The 19,866-nt window shown below is 35.7% G+C and overlaps 2 protein-coding genes and 1 long non-coding RNA gene across 4 annotated transcripts in view; all 3 read right to left on the bottom strand.

The window, feature by feature from the left end:
- LOC412897 (E3 ubiquitin-protein ligase MYLIP) overlaps positions 1-17,306 on the bottom strand; it is a 57,091-nt gene extending 39,785 nt beyond the window's left edge. The window contains exon 1 of one of the 2 annotated variants that reach the window (XM_026440437.1): positions 16,776-17,306. In XM_026440437.1, coding sequence (XP_026296222.1) covers positions 16,776-16,862 — 87 coding nt within the window. In that variant the 5' untranslated portion in view covers positions 16,863-17,306. Of the gene's footprint in view, positions 1-598; positions 656-16,775 lie in introns of those variants that run through there. The other variant, XM_016911884.2, reaches the window with a different exon arrangement.
- On the bottom strand, positions 11,641-13,263 carry LOC107964352. Its single transcript, XR_003304606.1, has 2 exons — positions 12,971-13,263; positions 11,641-12,835 (listed from the first exon to the last, which is right to left on the bottom strand). It is a non-coding gene; the product is annotated as an uncharacterized LOC107964352 (long non-coding RNA).
- A 477-nt stretch (positions 17,307-17,783) lies between the features above and the next one.
- Positions 17,784-19,506, bottom strand: LOC551961 (V-type proton ATPase subunit G). The gene is made up of 4 exons (XM_624343.6): positions 19,352-19,506; positions 18,839-18,939; positions 18,623-18,721; positions 17,784-18,543 (listed from the first exon to the last, which is right to left on the bottom strand). The coding sequence occupies exons 1-4, from the start codon at positions 19,431-19,433 to the stop codon at positions 18,469-18,471; spliced, it is 357 nt and encodes a 118-aa protein (XP_624346.1). The 5' UTR covers positions 19,434-19,506; the 3' UTR covers positions 17,784-18,468.
- Positions 19,507-19,866: the final 360 nt, after the last annotated feature.

Raw genomic sequence — 19,866 nt, 5'->3', positions numbered from 1 at the left:
TTACATATTATTATCTTACACTTGGATACATTTTTTGACATTAAAATATCGAATATCGAAGAAAATTTTTCCCGTTCACAATATATTGAATCATAATCTTTGCGGATATATTTAACTCTTAGACATTTATTATTATCCACGCTGAATGAGATATTTTCACAGAAGAGATAAAATATCGAAAATTGAAGAAAATTGTGTTGGCAATATAAAAAAGAAACGATAAAAGAGAAAGATTTTAGCTACATGCCGTACACATGCGCGCATACATATACACACATATACACATACACACATATACACACACGTATAGGAGTCGATAAAAGAAGAAGACAACGCGACTCCTTTTGCTCGTCTCGTTATTTCCGGATGGCACGTGACGTAATATCCTGTCCCGGTTTCAACAACACTGCTCACCGATTCCCATAGTGTCGTTTACGGATGGCAAAACACAATTCGATCCCACATTCGACGCGTCCGCCACGCGTTAACGCGCCTATACACTGATCAACACGGACAAACGTTATTTACACCGTTCTAACACCGTTATAAAGTAACTTTTGATAATCGGTATTAACGCCGCGTACGCGCGGCGAATTACCAGCGTAATGCAGATCCCGCCAAAAGCTCGATCGCGTTTCATTTCCCCTAAAATCCACAGCGAAGTTAATACCCGACGAGTCGGTGGTAATCGAGCGAATCGTCGAGTATGCACGCGAGACCTCTGGTGTCCGTATCCCGGCATCCACGCGTCCAATCCAAACACACCATTTTGGGATACAAAAGAAACGCTCGTTCGCTCAAACGCCCTTGATCGTGTATCTCGTTTCGCTTATTATTTCCACTTGTTATTCCGTTGTAAATAATCGTTGATTATTAAATCATCTTATCGAACGATAAACACTCGAAGCAAGAAATTAATTTATCGTTATGAATAAGTGAGTGATAAGTTTTATATCCTTGACCGTATAACGGAGACGTTATGTTAATGCTCGATTTTTTTCGTTGCTCGTTTCCAACGATGAATCATTATTACTATCGTCGAAATATACGATAGTTTCAAGATTCCAAAGATCCGAGGCTCGCAACTATGTAGATATTTGCGGATCAAATGTTTTGTAATTTCAATGATAGTTCCGTTTGCGAAATTTTCGTTACGCGTGTAATTATCACTCCGTCGTCCGTACGTATCGAATATTCATTTCGCTTTCGGAATATTTCGGAATTCGATATTTTTGATTATTAATTTTTGAATCATCGTTGCGATTACGAAATACGATGATGAGCGATTCTCGTCGAGGCGGAAATCAACCTGCCGCATCGCATAATTATAACTATTTAACTATTCTTTAATTACTTTCGGTGTGATTAGAATTTTTCTAGAAATTAACTGTCGTGATTTTTTTTTTTTTTTTAAACGTTCGCAACATAATATTTATCGCGAATGCTATTAGACTTTTTGAATGAATTATATCCATCTGATAATATTGATAAATATTCTTGCAAATGAGTTGAAGTAAAAAATAAATTCATCATTGATTTCGAAAGATGGTAGAATAACGAGATTATTCTTCTGTTGATTTGAGGAGATGTTATCTCATTGAAAAAAATATTTATTCAATAATTTATCACGTTATCTCATTATCACGCAGCGCCCTTTGTCCTTAACTAGGAGAGGAAGTTCGAATCAAGCTGTTGTTAGTCCCTATCACATCTTGGAAGCTTGGAGTTCTCGTCGATCGATCGAGTTGTTCCGGTGGGGACACTTTATGAAATCTTACCCGTCCCTTAATAAATGAACGGCGAGATACATTTCCTCGTGCATAAACCAGTGGATAATCGTGTTAAAAATAACAGGGGGAAAAAGGCGATAGAGCATTATTGACTTTTAATTTCTTCTTCGATTTATTATTCTCTTTGTTTTCTAGAAACAAATTTTTTTTAGAAAATAGCCCATCCGTTTCATCATTCTCTTCACGCTTGTGTTGTTATTCTTTCTCGCGTTACATTTTAACGTATACACCGGTGGAAAGAAATCTCGCGAAGGAAACGCGTTCTGATTGGTTAATGTGGAAGGGAAACGCCTACTTTCACACGCGCTCTTGTTTCCATGGTATTTATCACATATACTAATCTAAAACGACGAATTTTTTGTACCTAAACTTCCATGTGTTAGCGTAGGTATAGAATCCAGTATATTCTATCGCGTCGATGTAATATATACAAAATTTTTTATTTCTGATATATGTGAAGGCTAATAGTTTGTAACAATAATTTAATTTATAAATATAATTTTGCATTCGAGTAGTTAAGATAATAATTTCGTAAATGAAAATAATTTTTACAATTTTGTATATTCAAATTACAACTCTTCTTCTTCACTGTGTAGTGTGTCAGAATTGTCAACAAAGCGTCTGAAGTGGGGATAGGCGGATGTCCTAGCGAAGGACTCTTTTTATTCCTTTGTCATTCCGTGATATCTTTCCAACAGTAAACAGTATCCTTGGCTCATCAAAGTATTCGAACATTTTTTTATCGTTTAATGAAATGTTAACGATTTTTAATAAAATTTTTTGATACGTGGATTGTAATATTTTTTAAGCGAGTAAGATCTGTGTTTGCGAAAAAAATTCTTAGATGAAATTAAAAATTGAGAGTCGATTTCTCCTTCTGAAAGAAAATTTCTCTATTATGTTTCTATGTACATAGAAACTTTCATAAAATCATAATCTTCGAGTTGGACGAATTTCTCTGTAAAATAATATTCGAATATTTTTATAAGCCAAGTGTATAAAGAAAATTAAATTAAAAAAATTAACACAACGTATGAAAAATTACATTCATACGATATATATAGAAATCGTCATTTAACAAAAATAAAAAAAGGAAAACATATTCAACTGATAATAATAATTTAATCGATTTAAAAAAAAAAGCTTTTAATTTTTTTCAGGACATTAAATGCACTTTTTAAAGCAGTAAAATAAAATATCATCGATGCTTCCAGCTTTTTATCATTAAAAGATTCTATAGTGAAGAACAACCTTGACAACAGGTTTTATTTCTTTTTTTTTAGAATTTAACGAAGAACTAAACATATACATATGGATTAATGTTTCTGAAAAAGTTAATTTATTAAGTAACTAGAAATCTACCAAAAATAAATATTACTAAAAGAATAGAAAAAACCACGAAACCGTTATTAAGCTTACTTATCCACTTTTTTATAATATAATATTCTTAAAAAATGAAATCACGTCTCAAGCCACTCGTCTCGTAACGGGATATAAACAAGAACATAAATATTCACGATCGTTTCGATCGATAGGCAATCGCGTTTCTGCAACCGGTCTAGCAAAATCCAACGTTATAAAAAAAAAAAAAAAAAAAGCAGGATTTCATAATTAAATCATGATTACTTATTAAGTTTATCTTCTCTTCCAGTATCGTCTAAAAGGACGGCGTATAATATTCTCGAAAAATAAAATCCTAACCACTCGTTTCTACAAACAACGTTATAAATATTCGCGTTGATCAATCCAATAGATAAGCGAATGCGTTTCTACAACCGGTCTGGTAAAATAATGTGGTTATAAAAGAAAAAAAAAAAAAAAAAAAGAATTTACGAAATCGAAATTAAATTTACCTATCTATCTTCTCTCTAATATCATATAATATTCTTTAAAAAACGAAATCCGTGGCAAACCATTTGTACAAATATCGGCATAAATATTCACAATTATTCGAATAAAATAGAGAAAAGTAACCAGTCAACCGCGCCTTCGTGTATTTATACGCCGCGTAGAAGAGCGGCGTGAACTTGGCTAATTTCATTTGTCGGCGATGCATTAAAACCGGTAGCGATAAAACGCCTACAGGTTGCGCGTCCAAGCTTGAAACCGTTCGACGATTTGGCACAGTGCCAACCACCCTTCTTCCACTATACTTTCGAGACGACGCGTACAATTTACGTTTGATCGAACGTGTAACTATAGAGTGGGAATTCTTCCGTTGAATTCTTCACTCGGCTCTATCAATTTTGCGAGGAACGAGAGTGACTTTCGGAACGAACGAAAGGAATTGTTTTTGTATTTACAAGTATTTTAAAGCATCGTGGATACTTTTTTTTTTTTATCGATCCAAGCGATGAAGAAAAATGCAATATTATTATTCGCGAACGTTTCAAAATTTGCGTGCGCAAGCTGTCGCAACACCGTGCCGCGCATTTCTATCGTACCTTGGCCTACCATAAAAAACGAATCAACATTTCCAGCACCGATCGGCCTCCATCTCTATTCTCAACGATTCGAAATATCGCTTTTAAGGTCTCTCGTGTTCGTTTCTGGAATCAGGAAGTTACGAAAAAAAAAAATATACCTTGTTCTAATTTTCAAGTTATCGTGATGTCTACGATTCTTTGTGGCGACGAGAGATATAGATGGAGCGCAAATAAAACCAACATCGAGCCGATCCTTCAAGCATTCCCGATAATGAATTCTCGATTTTTCTCGATAATGCGCGCCTCGTTATCGCGCGATTTCCTATCACGAGATATAATTTTTCTTGAAACCTTGCGGAATCTGGTTTTCGATCGTTTATAAACACGGCGATTAAACCACGGAAAAAATTATTTTGTCTAAGAATTAATTGAAGTAAAAACGAAATAGGAGCAAAATCGATCGAGAATCGATTTAAAAAAATCGAAAGAAAAAATTGGTTAATCAGAGATACGCGATATTATTAAATTTAGAAATTTACAATTCTTCTATATATAATTTACATTTATATATATAGCGAACTACTATTTTCTTTAACCTGCCCTGACATCTTATGAATTATTTACGCGTATGTCGTGAAAAATATATATATACATTGTATCATTGTTGTCATACGTTGTTTCCTCCTTTCCAATTATTTTTCCAAGAAATCAAGATTTATTATCGATAAATATAAAATTTACATACACGGTTAATGCATTAAAAACGAAGGATACTCCGCATTTTAATTCAATTTGCATTCACTCGATCCGTTTGCTTTTCGCGACGAAAGCATCGAATATCGAAAAAATAAACTGCGACATATTCCTTTCCCGTTAATTGATTTCTCGATGACCAGCTCTCCTTCCGTTAATTTTTTGCTACTTGTTCAATAATATAAAAAAAGAACAATGAAAAGCAACATTATCAAGTATCAAAGTCCGTACAAGTATAATGTATATATCGTTCGATGGGACTCGTTTAAGCAGGAAGTTCAGCTATTGTGTCTAATTTAAATAAATTGCAGTCATGAAGGTTCGTTCCGAACCTAAATATATATGTCCGTCTCAATGACATCTTTAACCCCCTTCGCTACACATCAGTCGAGAGGAATCGCAACGATAGGTGCGCGACGTCAATTTGAAGCAGCGAGGAAGAAGATCGTTTGAAAAAATAACGCCAGTGATGAATCGAAACTCGTTATCTATAATACAATAGGAATGTAAAGTAACCAGGTATTGAATGATCAGAAAAATTCCGACAATAAGCGAACTTTTGTTTCTATAAATACTAAATACTAATAATAGTAGCGAAAAATTATCTTTAATTTCAAAACATTTTCTAATCATATCGACAAAAACGAACGATTTTAACGGAGAATGAGTTTAAATACGGTTATTAATGGTAATTTTACCAATCTACCATTTGAAATAATATTTTAAACGTTTTTTCAAACGTGATCAATTCCCGAAAGTGTTTCCACAGTATGATATTCAGAAGGTTTAGATATAATTCGATTACAAATTTATATTTGCCACCAATTTTCGCGTAGATAAAAATAACACGATAATAAAGTCAATTTTCGAAAGAGATCATCGCATAAAAACGTGTTCGAGCGATAAACACGTGTGTTTCGTATCTCCTCCACGGCATTCCCCCTCCATGACGCGATTTTAAATCGCGCATGCGCGCCTCCTTCCTTTATTATTACACACAACCGATTCAGACACCAGCCATCCTTTTCCCATCCCTTTGGAATCTTGTTGCAATTTATGCCGCCCCGATTAACATCCGGATTACAATCATTTAATAATTCTAAACCGATTTTGTTAAGTCGTGAAACACGTCGTGATAAAATTATAAGACTTTCGTTCTATCTTTTACGTCAAATTATATCCCGTATTCCTCTCCTTCGGAGTTAATTCTGGAATCGATTTATATCGGGGAGAAATTTTTAAAAATTATTATATGTATATTTCCTTTTTTTTTTTTACATTTCTTTTAGCTTGAAAAATACACGAGACAATTTGAAAGATATTAAATCAAATTAGCAAGCGATATCACTTTCGCGAAATTGTATTTTGGATTAAGTGAAGAACAGGGATACGGCATCCGATATACGATATATTGGATGCATTCAGACAATTCGGCACCCGTAATACCCGTATTTTATGCCCAAGATTCTATTGTACTTCGCGTCAAGGCTAGAAACTAATCTCGGCAACCTCGAGATCCTCCGGCGCCTGGAATATCGCCAGTCCCGAAAGTAATCGTAATACGCTATAAGTTGAACCCGCCTCCACACCCACGCAATTGTATCACGCTCCAGAGTTGCGCGTGTAGATATAATCGTCCACTGTTTTTTCTTCCATCCATTACAATCCCCCCACCCCCTCCCCCCATTCGAACGAAAATAACAGTTCCGTCCAACTACGAGAATCGAAGTATCACCCGAACAACATTCAACGCCGGACTATTTTATAGCATTCTCTCTGTTCCTGACCGAAGTTAGGAACTGTCGTTATTCGACGAATCAACCTATCCTACCAACGACACGCGCAACATTCGGCGAAAGAGTGTGCGCGAAACGAGATAGATCCAGGTGGCGAAACGGCGGATAGAAAAATCGGAAATATGGCAACCATGTACGATGTGATGTACACCATCGACGCGAGAGTACGAAACGCGCATCAATAGCAAGGAATTGAACGTTTCCCACGCTATCGTCTTACTTCTTCCGTTTCTTGGCTTCGTGAATTTTGCATCCTCTTCTCGATTATTTATTTATTTGTTTTAATAATCGAAACGTAGATAAAAATAAAATTGGTTTTTAAGAAAATGCACAGTTTAAATTCAATAGATGAAAAGAAATAATTCGTAATCTTTCGTTTCTCGAAAATTTTCCCCTGATCCCCTTCTTCTCGAGCACATTGATACGATTATTTTCTTAAAAAATAAACACAGATAATACATTGATTTTTTTTTTATCAAATTGGACTCCTATTCGAGTTATTTCGAATCGGTTTATACCATTCGTGTTTACTTTGTTCAAAAATAACCGAAACGTAGATAACACGTTGTGAGAAAAAAAATACATACTGGTTTTTTATCAACCGGAACGGTATAGTTTCAATTCGAATTGCAAAAAGTAAAAGTCGATTTCGTTCGTCTCTCCGGGCGAAAATTTCGCCCCGTAATCCCACTCTCTTCGAGAATTTCGCATCGATTGCTTTCTTTAAAAATAACCGAAGCATGGATAAGCAAGTGTCGTGGAATAGAAGCGCGCACGATGACTTCGACTTCTATTCAAGCATCTCGCATCGTGATCTGTACGCCGTGTATAGATTTCTTTAAAAAAAAAAAAAAAAATAAACATGAACGATGAAAAACGCATCGACTGATTTTTCATCGTCCGCAGCTCGAATTGCGACGACGACGACTTCGTGGTCGAGATTAAAAGGTTTCGAAGGCAATCTGTCGGCGAGCAAGCTTAACGAGACTATTCACCGCGGAAGGAGGGATACCCCCCCCTTCGAAAGAAATATTCGTCGAGCGATCATCCTTCGTCACGAACGTAACGACTTTGATAAAATTCGTCGCAGGCAAAACCGATTACTCATCGTGCATAAACGTTTTCCTATCTTTCGAAAAAAAAAAAAAAAAAAATCTCGCGATACCTCGGTTTATAGAAATCCTAGGGAAAAATTTATCCGCACGTTTTGCTTTATCGCCTCTTCAAAATCGAGGATTTTTCCTCGTAGAAAATTTTTACATTTTCGAATCGAATCGAAAATGTTGGAAGGAGCGAGATCTCAAATATAACAGACGAGGAAGAATATTTCAATCCAACGCTCTGGCAACTTTGTCACGTCTAAAAGAATGTAGATAGATATGGTCTCGCGTTATGAATTCATCAATTCTACACTGCTTTTCTTCTATATCTATATATAATCTATCCAATTGATTACAATATACATCCAAGCAGTTCATGGAATATCCAATATTCACAAAACGTGACACGTTAACAAAAACAGCACGAACTTTCTTGCCAACCCAATTTAATCCATTCGAATGCAAACTTGGAACAATCGTTTCCAGAGAATGGTGCAGGTTTCGTTTCGACACCAAATATCAATGAAAGATACAAAAGATATAATCAAGAGGCGTTTCAATGTTGCTGCAACATTGTTATCGAAGTATGGTAGATAAACGTCCAATAACTTTGTTTAAATTTACATAAATATGTGATCCCGCATTATCATCAATTCAATTCGAAATGCTTTTTACACATCCAATTAACTTATAAAATATCCAAACACACGGCACAAACTTTCTTATCAATTCAATATAATCCATATCCATTCAAATGCAAATGGGAAACAGTTGTTTCGAGGACGATGAAAGATTTCGTTTTGACATCGGTTATTAACGAAAGACACGAAGATATAATAAAGATAACCTTCAAACGATATTGTTGCAACACTATTACGAAATAATAGACGAAAAATAATATTCCAATCTCGTAACTTTGTCTAAGGAAATAATAGATACATAGTTTCGCGTTATCAATTCTAAACGCTTTTCTTCTATCGATACACGTATACAATCCGTCCAAAAGTGATTAGAATATACATCCAAGCAGTTCGCGGACGAATATCTAACCTCAAAACGTGACGCGTTAACAAAAACCGCACGAACTTTCTTACCAACCCGATATCCAATTCGTATCCATTCGAATCATACCCGTTTCGAAGAATAATTTCAATATCAACTATCGATGAAAATCACACACATCGATGTGAACCAAGAGGCGACACGATTGTTGCTACCTGCAACACCGATACACAAGTTCGTTTCTTGCAAATCCCACGAGGGGGCTACGCGATCCGACGACAGCTTCGTATTTGGAAATACTGGTTAATTCCACGGTAACGTGGATAATACACGATCTCCCAATGGATACATCCGACATCGAAGTCGGATTAATACACGTTCCAATTCGTAAATAGAAAATTTCTGGGTCGCTGGGAAACTTTGGTTTTTCGTTATAAAGGAAGATAGTTTGACCGTTCGTAAAGCTCGACCGCATAAACGAGTTTAAAAGTTATGTCATTCTCTCCCTTGTTTTCTCGACTTTCCTTCTTCCCCCCCACTCCCGGATTTTATCCGATTCAACCAGAATATCGAGGCGAGCTAAGTTTTCGTGCATTTCCGTCAATCGCGTTAGAGGATTGATAATGAAAATTATCGCGAATGGCGGAGTTATCTAGATTTCTCTGGAGGGGAGGGGTAACCTCGTACACGATTTCTGGACGGCTTTCAATTCGTTCAAACGCGTTCTCGGACAATATGAGCGCACGGATGAGAACAGAGAGAGAGAGAGAGAGAGAGAGAGAGAGAGAGAGAGAGAGAGAGAGAGAGAGAGAGAGAGAGAGAGAGAGAGAGAGAGAACGTCCAACAGACGTTGAATCACGGTGGACCGCGTATGCATGCAAATACAAAGAGGAACTGGATGGAACTGGAGAAAGGAGAAGGTCGCATTAAGCCCATTCCCCGCAGGCTAAGCCAGTCCTGAATATACACTTTATAATTCTCCTAGAGCTTCCTGTTTCCTCAACTTCCCTTCTCAACTACCGCGTGCCGTGTTTGCCAACCTTTCCTCCACTCGACACCTACACTCGAGAAAATTTTACTTCGTACGTTCACGAGAACGTGACCGATCTAAAAAAAAATTCCACGGCGAGGAGACGATCGACGATGATCGCGTGACGAAACTAATAACTAATATAATGCAACGCATTTACGTGACATTTCTTTTTACGATTTTTATTACGAAAAAAAGAATCCGATTCGCTCTCGCGGAAAAGCAGAGAGATATAATAAGATATGAAAAAAAAAAACATACAGTCATCGAGATAAGTATTTCGCGGCTCGATGCACGCGGAGAAGTAATGCAAAGAGAGATTGCGAGTTTTGAATATCGCGGACACGGGGCGGGGAGGCTCGATTTGAAAGGAGGGCTCGGTGTATATACACCGAGGGGAGAGAAGGGTACATATATATATATATATATATATACAAAACAGGAGAAAGAAATCGGCGCGCGGGCTGCCGCCTATTTTCGTCCGTCGCTGTTTCAAATCGCTGCAAATATTCCCGCGGCAAATGAGAGATGCAAATAATCCAGAAAGCTGGCATTTCTCGAGCTTCCGCTCGCCATGTAAATGAAGCGTTTTAAATGCAGCCCTTAAATCAGAGGAAAAATGCAGGGGAAGGGGGGATGTACGAGCGAAAGGATTGTTCAAGGAGGGCGCTCCCTCTCTATGGGAAACCAGCCCTCGCTAACAGGGATTTAACGGATAAAGCCGCATAATTACGGACTTAAAATTATAACGCAAAGGGAATGAAACTTCGGCCTAAACCCCTCTCTCTCTCTCTCTCTCTCTCTCTCTCTCTCTCTCTCTCTCTCACACACACACACACACACACACACACAAAATTCTTCCAAAGGAAAAAGACTGACTGAATTAAAGGGGGGGGGGGTCACACACACACACACACACACACACACACACACACACACACACACACACACACACACACACACACGCACACACACGCACGCACGCACGCACGCACGCACGCACGCACGCACGCACGCACGCACACACACACACACACACACACACACACACACACACCACTCACTCACTCACTCACTCACTCACTCACTCACTCTCTCTCTCTCTCTCTCTCTCTCTCTAAAATTCCCAATTTCGATTTCAATTTTCGCGTACGATTACGTACGTAATCGTGGTTTAACATAATCTAAAACAGAGAGAGAGAGAGAGAGAGAAATAAATTTAATTTCAATCGTGAAAAAGGGACGACGAATTTTTATACAAATTTATACAAATGCTACATTTCTGACGAGCAATTTTAATTCGTACACGTAATAGATAAGAGCGTTATATTGGAACATTATTATTACAGATGGCGAGGATCCTTTCATTTCCCGACTTGTTTCACACGATTTCCGTGGCGAGAATCCAATCTAACGTCTCGGATATCAATCCGTTTTCGCTCGTTCGACGTTTCTTAATGGGGATAATCGAACGGTGACCGAGAAACCGATCAAACTGCTGTACATAAATCGAAATCTCGTCGAAGGGGAAAAAAAAAAAAGTTTCGCTCAAACGACGATCGGTTCGCTTCCTATCTCAACGATTTTCGTATTCGTAAGTTGAAATGTATACGATGATAAGCTAAGAAATGTTTGCAATGTGCATCGCATTCGAACCATTCGATCATTCCACGTTCCAAAGAATGTATGTCTCGAATCCCTGTTCCATTACTGTGTATATATATATATATATATAGATGCATATCTATGCCTCGACGAAATGCTTGCGACGATACGTACTCGTCTAAGATACGTCGAATTCACAAGAAGAAGAAGAAAATTAGAGATAGTACTTGAACTGATCCAGTAGAAAAAGGATATTGTTTTTATTCATTATCGATTCATGGATCGTGCGTGTAATAACAGATCATTTTCATGAATTCCTTAATTAAATTCAACATGAGCAGCACGTGCCGTCAACGACGTCTTTATTACATGTTGCAGAACAGTTTAATTATACGTGAAGCAACTTGCTCATAATAATGTTGTTCCCAATAAAACACTGTAAAAACAGATTAAAAGAGAAAAGAAGAAATTATAATGTCCATACGTTGGACATGGAAATATTAAAATGGATATATTATTCTTCTAAGAGAAGAGTTTTTATAACGCTTATACTTTCCGTTTGTATCAAGATATCTTCTGTATCTTGTGCACTTCCTCGGTGATTAATCGTTCGTTTCTTATAATAACTAAATTACTTTGTGTATATATATCAGATAATATCATTAAAAAGAAAAGAATTAAGTCGTTGGGATTGAACACATTCAACACGTTTGAAGATGCGATAAACACACAGTGTAATTAAAAACATATTATATAAAATGGAATGGAGAGAAATCGAAAAATCGCTTCTATACTCTGTAAAGAAATTCTTTACAAGAGAACGTATATGAAGTTTCAGGGGGGATAAAAGAGTTGCCGTTTGAAAATGAGCTTTTCTAGACAACATTGGGAAAAAAAAAAAAAAGATAATAAAAAATAAAAAAAAAAAAGAGGAGAAGAGAAAACGCGGGTCCAGCAATTTTTCCTATGTAATAACAAGGCCCTTGTTCGTGCAAAACGGGCATCAAGCCTGGGGATATTGCCTTATTCAACGGCCGTTGAACGCGACAGGGAGAGTTGGAAAAGAGGCTTTGTTACGCTCTCTTATTTCTCCTTCCTTGCATTGCAAACGACAGATCATGGACCTGCTTACTACCCAACTTGGCGAAGAAAACTGTTGGAGGACACGCGAAAAAAAAGCAGTAAAAAATTGCCCTGTACACTCTTCGATTATCCGTAGTATCCCATTCAAACGTCCGGATCATCGTTGTATTTTTCACGGATAAACGTGTTGAATGCAAGAAGTATATAAATATCGTGTTCTCAACACAACAGGATCCGCGTAAAATTAACTCTGAAAAATGATACGAATGATGAGAAACGGTGCTCGAAACACAATAAGAAAGTATAAGACAAAAGACAAAAAGTATAGAATAATAATAATAATAATAATAATAAGATAGAATAAAAGGATTTGGCTGACAAATACCTATTCCAATCGGCCATGCGCATGCGATATGGTATTTCTGTCTTTCTTCTATTTTTCTCCGCAGTGTAAATAAACGGAGACAGAGAGAGAGAGAGAGAGAGAGAGAGAGAGAGAGAGAGAGAGAGAGAGGGAGATAGAGGAGTGGCTACGATGAGAGATAGATCCGGATGATAAAAGAGACAAAATCCCGCAGGTCCGTACCCGCTATAAAACAATCGATGAAATATCTTGCGGGGGCATGGGCGCGGCCATCGCTAAAACTTTTAAAACCCACAAAGGAAACATTTAGGGGGCGTCACCTAGTGATGAACGAGCTTGCCACTCCTTCGCTCGTTCCCAACGCTCTCCTTCTTCGTATATTTCTCTTTCTCGGTCGATTACGTTCCTAACTCAGCCACGAGAGACGTAACTTCAAGGAGGTCATTTATTTAATGCTTTATTTACACGTCCATCTTCGTATCCTCTCGTCCTTTCCAATATATATATATATATATATATATATATATCCTTTTTAACCTTCTCCTCTTCTTCTCTTTGTCCTACTTTGACGCGAAAATATTTTTTTTCCTCGCTCTCTTTAGTCCTCGCTCGCGAGAGAAATTATAATCAACAACTATATACGTGTGTGTGTGTATATGTATATATATTTACATATATATGTATATATAGTGAAACAGGTCATCTGAAAAAAAAAATAATTTTAAAGGGTTGGTAGAAAGATGGCGCTTCGTGTAACACGATACAAAGTTCTTAATTAATTCTATTAATTAGTAAATGTAGTTGCTATGGTGTATACCAAGTATACGTGTATATGGTATTATATATATGTAATGTTATTTGAAAGAGTCTTATACTCTCTATATACTTTATAACCGTTTCCTTACAATTATCCGATTTAAGAGACTTTTAACATTGAAAAAGAAGAGAGAGAGAGAGAGAGAGAGAGAGAATGGAAAATGAAGTAAACAGATGGGGTGGAATAAAAATAATGGGAATTTCTAGGGATCGATTAAAGAACGAGATGGACGATCTCAAAGGAGGAAGAATGGACGCTGTAAAAGTGCATTCGCCGACCGAAAAAGGTTTCCACGGAACGCAATTAAGCGATGTAATGAGATTCTTGTGACGTCCCTCCCTCCCCGTGTATGTTTGTACCGCGCGTGCGAAATTCTCGAACGAATGTGGAAAAAATTTAAAACGAAAACATATTTCCACTAGCGCGAAAGAAGATTGGATTTTTCGTGCGTCCGACTAAATGGCAAAGCAGCGTGCTCGTAAGCCATTCACTTTTATTCGTTTTTTCGCATATCGAGATGAGAGTTAACGAGCGTTTCATCACTCGTCGTTGTCGAAACAATTCGATGAAATGCAATTTCCAAACGAGAATCGACCGTTCCAGGGTAACGAGCTAATTAGACACGATCCACGACTTAACCTAACTTTGCAAACGTCCTTATAAATATATAATCTGACGCGAAACTTTTTAATTAAACGGCGTATATTTATCACGATTATTCGCAATATTGAATACAATTTCTTCCATCGTTTCTCTTACGTAAAAGAAGAAAAATATTTCTTATTACTTAAGTGATACAAATTATTAAATTTCTAGTAAAAAAACTCGACTAGGGGAAAAAGTGGAACTTGTATAAATTACACGATACGCGTCAAAAGAAAAAAAAAGAGAGAGAGAGAGAACAGTAAAGATGAGCTAAACGATGAAAATGCCCGTGTAAAGCGTCAATCGACGGGTTTAAAAGCGCAAAGGCGATAAAAATCGAATTTTGGGATCGAACGGCTGTCAGTGACGACCCAATTTTACAAAGAGACCCGGTTAGTCGCGCGTGTATTTTTCACCAATATTTAACTTATTCGAGTGAATTACTCGACGTTGAACGGAACTTTTTTTTTTTTTTTTTTTTTTTTTGTAACAGCGAGTAGCGCGTGTAACAACCGTGTGACACGGGAGTTTTTCATCTGTGACGATGAAACTTTGACACAAAGTCTCTCCAACACTATCAGCATCAGCGTCTCCTCTCCTCCGAAATAGCTAACAACAATAAGTTCTATATCCGGTCACAGCTTTGACGAGCTCCATCTGACGATACCCTACTTCTTATCAATTTTACCGTGCGCTAAAGATAATACAACAACATACGTATTCGACGATCCTCCAAAATTTATTTTGTCGATGAGCGCACATCAAGTTTGCCTAATAATACAGTGCTCGGTGAAATTGCGACCCAGTTAGGCTTTGACCCACTTGGTTCCATCGAGTAATCATCCTCGAGTGCTCTGCACGGATTGATATTAGAGGTAAACGTGCCACGCTATGTCTAGAATCACGGATACTAGCTTCGTTCATTTCGATTAGATGGTAAAAAAAAAATAATTATTTCTGTGATTCCTTGTATTTATTCTTAAATAGACGGTAATCAAACTTTTTTTTCCTCTTAGTCATCGAACAGGATGTAATGGGCAAAGATCAAAACCTCTAATTGTTATCGGAACGACGTAGGATAAACAAATTTTCTCGAACGAATGGATTCTATAAACTGATCTTGTTATTTTTGAACGATAATGTTTTTATACGGAGAAGAGAGAGAGAGAGAGAGAGAGAGAGAGAGAGAGAGAGAGAGAGAGGGAGAGAGAGAGATTCAAAGAAGTTGAGAGCAAGGGGAATAATAAGGTTGGTAGTCTCGGTATACATACGTGCAACTGCTGCAATACACACAGCCGATGCGTCTGGCATCTATAAATAGAATTAAACCCCAAAGAAGAACCAAGACGACGGTGTACCGGTGAAACGACCACCGAGGTTGCCGCGAGGTTGCCACGAGGTCACCTCGGATCGGATGTCTATAAATCACACGTGCGAATTGCCGCTACATTGCACAAGGATTCAATTAATTACATTGCAAAAATTGCAACGATGCGGTATAAGTTCATTATAAGTAAACGCGATAACAAATTTTCCAAAAGGACCGAAGTATCTGTATACGGATTCTCAAATTTCAAATTGCACTAGCAAGTATCTGAATGTTTTCGGGGCATCTGTTGCGCACGTGAGTTACGACCTAGCCGTAAGGCATCGTCCACATCTTTCCCTTTTGCGCGAATATGTTTCACGTTTCCGAGATCTGCCACCTTTTAGGATAAACTTACATACAGATAGCAGTAGTATGTTGTTGCAGTGTATATTTGCTCTCTGTTAAATTTTCTACCACCATCTCGAGATTGTTAAATCAAACGTAATGTTAGATTTACATTTCGAATAAAGATTTAAATCGTACCTTCAAGCATATCGATCTATAATATACGTGATATAAATATATAGACGATGAACAGTAGTTATTTGTTATTGTTTACAATGAAATCTAGAGAATAGTAAGATTTGCACAATATGGTTTAATTGATTTGTTTTCAATATTTAATTTTCGTCTTTGTTATTTCTTATATCGTATTTAATGATCGAAATAATAAAACAAAAGTAGATAAAAAAAAAATAATATCCGTGAAATTTAATATTTGGTAAAGCAGAGAAAAAGAAATAACGTACATCATCTTTCATCGAATCATTCATTTCATTTAATACTCTTCTATTTCTATGAATTTTTGGATATTTTATTTTTGATTATAAGAAAATGATACAGAAAGTAGGAAATTGACGTTACAAAAATAAATCAAATTAAATATAAAAAAAAAAATTATCGTACATCTTAAATCAGAAAAACAAATATACTGTTCGATGATAAGAATGTTTTCTTCGTTGAATAATAATAAAAAATATAATAATATGACTCACCTTTTCGAGACACTCCTGACCAATAGCTTTGGGATCGACTTGTACCTCAAGAATGACAGAATTAGCTTGACTAACGAGACACCACATCTTGTCAGGTAGTATCCAAAAAGGTTCTTACACGCACCGTTTCTTTCGGTAAGACTCTTTTCGGTAATACGATTTCGACTAGGCGTAATAAACCGATAAATCAAAACGCACGTTCACAGAATTTTCGACACGCGCGTTTACAACGATCTCTTTCTTGAATTCACAGCTGGTCGATGACCGGCTTTACTTGGTACGTTTTTAATCATAACAGATTTAAAACGCGTACCTGTCCACAGCTGTCACTGTATCCTCACACACGACTTCGTACATCATCAACGTGCTTACGCTCGTATTGTTCGAACGCGTCTCGTCGGCTTCCATTTCTCGGTGCAGAATGGCACACGTACTGACCGCTTCGCGCTGCCAGTATTAGTTCGTGAAATCGAATCACCTCTCGATGTCTATAGAATGGCGCTAGTGTTGTGAACGCACAAAACACACGAACGACGCGCACCCAACCGATTATATACTAAGATCACGATGAAAGAAAGGTTAGGTTCACACAGCTGATTCCCCCTCTGTGTAGAATATTTTCTTTCCTACCTGAATATCTGACCATTTACAATAAGCGTAAACAGAAATATCCAATAACGTTACAGTTGTATTTTTTTTATCGAAATTGCGTCTGCGCTCAACGAATAAAGTTAAAAAATTCAAAAATTTAAATTTAATAATTAATAATCTTATAATATATGAGAAATTACCTTTTTTAAATGAATTATGATAAATTAATTTTCTTATATAATGTTTTCATGTTGTATCGTAATATCGATAATTCATATGTCTATATTGAATAAATTGCATTCCAATCATCATATTTAAAATAAATCAAAAACATTATATTAAATATTTCAAAATTAAAAATGAATGGATGGTAAATTTCAATTATATTATCGTTTAATAAATGATAAAAACCTGAAGTACAAAATAATTATCTTTTGATCGTTTTTATTTCCGAACATTAATACTGTACAGATTAGTCAGCATACGGAGACAGGGTTTATACATGAGGTATAATTTCTTGTATCTCTATACCTTAACAAAGTTTAAATGTGTGTTTCAAACAAAACAAATAATATATATTATGTACATCGTCGTGAGAACCACATCAGATTGGGAGCTTATGTGTGATTCTTTGGAAGTTGTACAGAATTGTTTAACGAATTTTTATGTCCTCGATGCAGCAGAATTATGGAATGACATCTATCAATAACAATATACATTTAATGATGTACAACTTTCTACCACCACCCTAAGCTTTAACATTTACACGTCATGCTAATATATCTAGGCCTTGATATATCATAATGACGATAATTTGTTTGCATCTATATTGCTACCATGACGGCACTATGATAATCCTTAAACTTTCCATTATGGTGGTAAAAGCTCGGCATAGGTTACATTTATTGTCGTGTAGCAACTGCAGAAAGAATTCTAATAATTTGAATACCACCATCTACAATTGAAGGATATACACATTTCCTGACAAAAGTACAACATAACAATGATAGATACGTTTTAAGACATGATAAAACAAAGTACGTAATGTACATTTATAGCATAAGATGCAATATTTATAAGTAATCGATACGATTTTTCTGATTTAAATTTCGGCGCGGTAATTCTTGTGCAATTCTGCTTTAATGTCGTATACCAACTCCAAAATTGTATGCACAACCTGTATTATAAAAAAACAAAGAAAATGTTTAGCTAAAAAATATTATTACTTCTTCCGTATACATTTTATATTAACTTACAGAATCTTTATGCATAGACACAGTTTGATTCATTTCTTCTGTTTTTATTTTTGTATCAGCTTCTATACGGGCTGCTACATCTTCTTTTGATCCCATATGCTACATGCAACAATAAGAAAAATATATTCTGTATAATGTTATAAATTTTTTGTAGTAATAGTATTTTATTAGATTGAACTATAAAAAAATTATATGCATATATTAAAATTTACTCACTTTTGCTTCAAATTCACGAAATTGTTTTTCTCTTTCTTGTCTATATTTTTCAATTTCATCTTGAGCTTCTTCTTTTGCTTGTTTCAATCTACGTGCTTTACCTGAAAGAAAAATTATTTTATTATAATAATTTTACTAATTATATTATATTATGATAAATGATCATTATAATTTCTACAAAGAAACGTAATAATGATTAAAAATATTTCTCCAAACTTATTATTAATAAATTCATTGATTTATTTTTATCATAAAATATTAAATAATATTATATGTATATATAAAATTTATATTTACATTTATAAATATTCATAGTAAATTAAAATTAACAAATATTTCAAATGAAAATTGTATATTTTAATAAATATATATATATTAAAACATAATTTTTCAATGCATTTAAAAGGTTACACCCATTTAAATTCAGGGTCATAGAAAAATTGATTATAGCGGGTTATGTTAAAAACATATTCATGTTAAAACATAATTTATAATGTTTGAATAGAAACTTACGTTTTCTAGCTTCTGCAACTTTCTCTGCAGCTCTTTTTTCAGCTGCCAAAAGCTGTTGAATACCTTGCGTTTGGCTGGCCATCTTCGCAACAGAATGCTATGTTCTGAAGGAATCGCAAATCGATCATATGACTTTAGAGTTTCCGTTGTTTGCCCCGCCTTAACGATGGCGCTCTACGATATCATTAAATATAGACAAAGAGAGCAATAATGGAAGGAAGATAGAGATAGGATAAAAATATTGAAATAGCGCCATCTTCAGAATAGATGAAATGAGAAAAAAATAACGAATACAAGTAGAAAGATAGAGATAAACTAAGAATTGATCATCACCGCCATCTTTCGAATAGTATAGATATTTTTTTAAATATATGAGATAAGATAAGGTAGAGGATCTAAATAAGAATTGAAGAATAGTACCATCTCTTAAATATTTTTCATATTTAAAAAATGGCAAAAATGATACTTTACTCTTTTCTTCTCTTTTATCCTTTCTATATCTGTTTCATCTCTGA

This window comes from Apis mellifera, linkage group LG4 (genome assembly GCF_003254395.2).
Source record: "Apis mellifera strain DH4 linkage group LG4, Amel_HAv3.1, whole genome shotgun sequence".
Lineage (NCBI taxonomy): Eukaryota > Metazoa > Arthropoda > Insecta > Hymenoptera > Apidae > Apis > Apis mellifera.
The sequence above is the reverse complement of the archived record's forward strand: the minus strand, read 5'-3'. Positions and strand labels throughout refer to the sequence as shown.

Excerpts from the sequence above, each read along its gene's own strand:
- LOC551961 (XM_624343.6), bottom strand. The coding sequence starts at position 19,433 with ATGGCCAGCCAAACGCAAGGTATTCAACAGCTTTTGGCAGCTGAAAAA. Across the intron at positions 18,722-18,838 it reads TTCGTGAATTTGAAGCAAAA|CATATGGGATCAAAAGAAGA; the intron begins GTGAGTAAATTT and ends TGTTGCATGTAG. Across the intron at positions 18,544-18,622 it reads TGTCTATGCATAAAGATTCT|GTTGTGCATACAATTTTGGA; the intron begins GTAAGTTAATAT and ends TTTATAATACAG.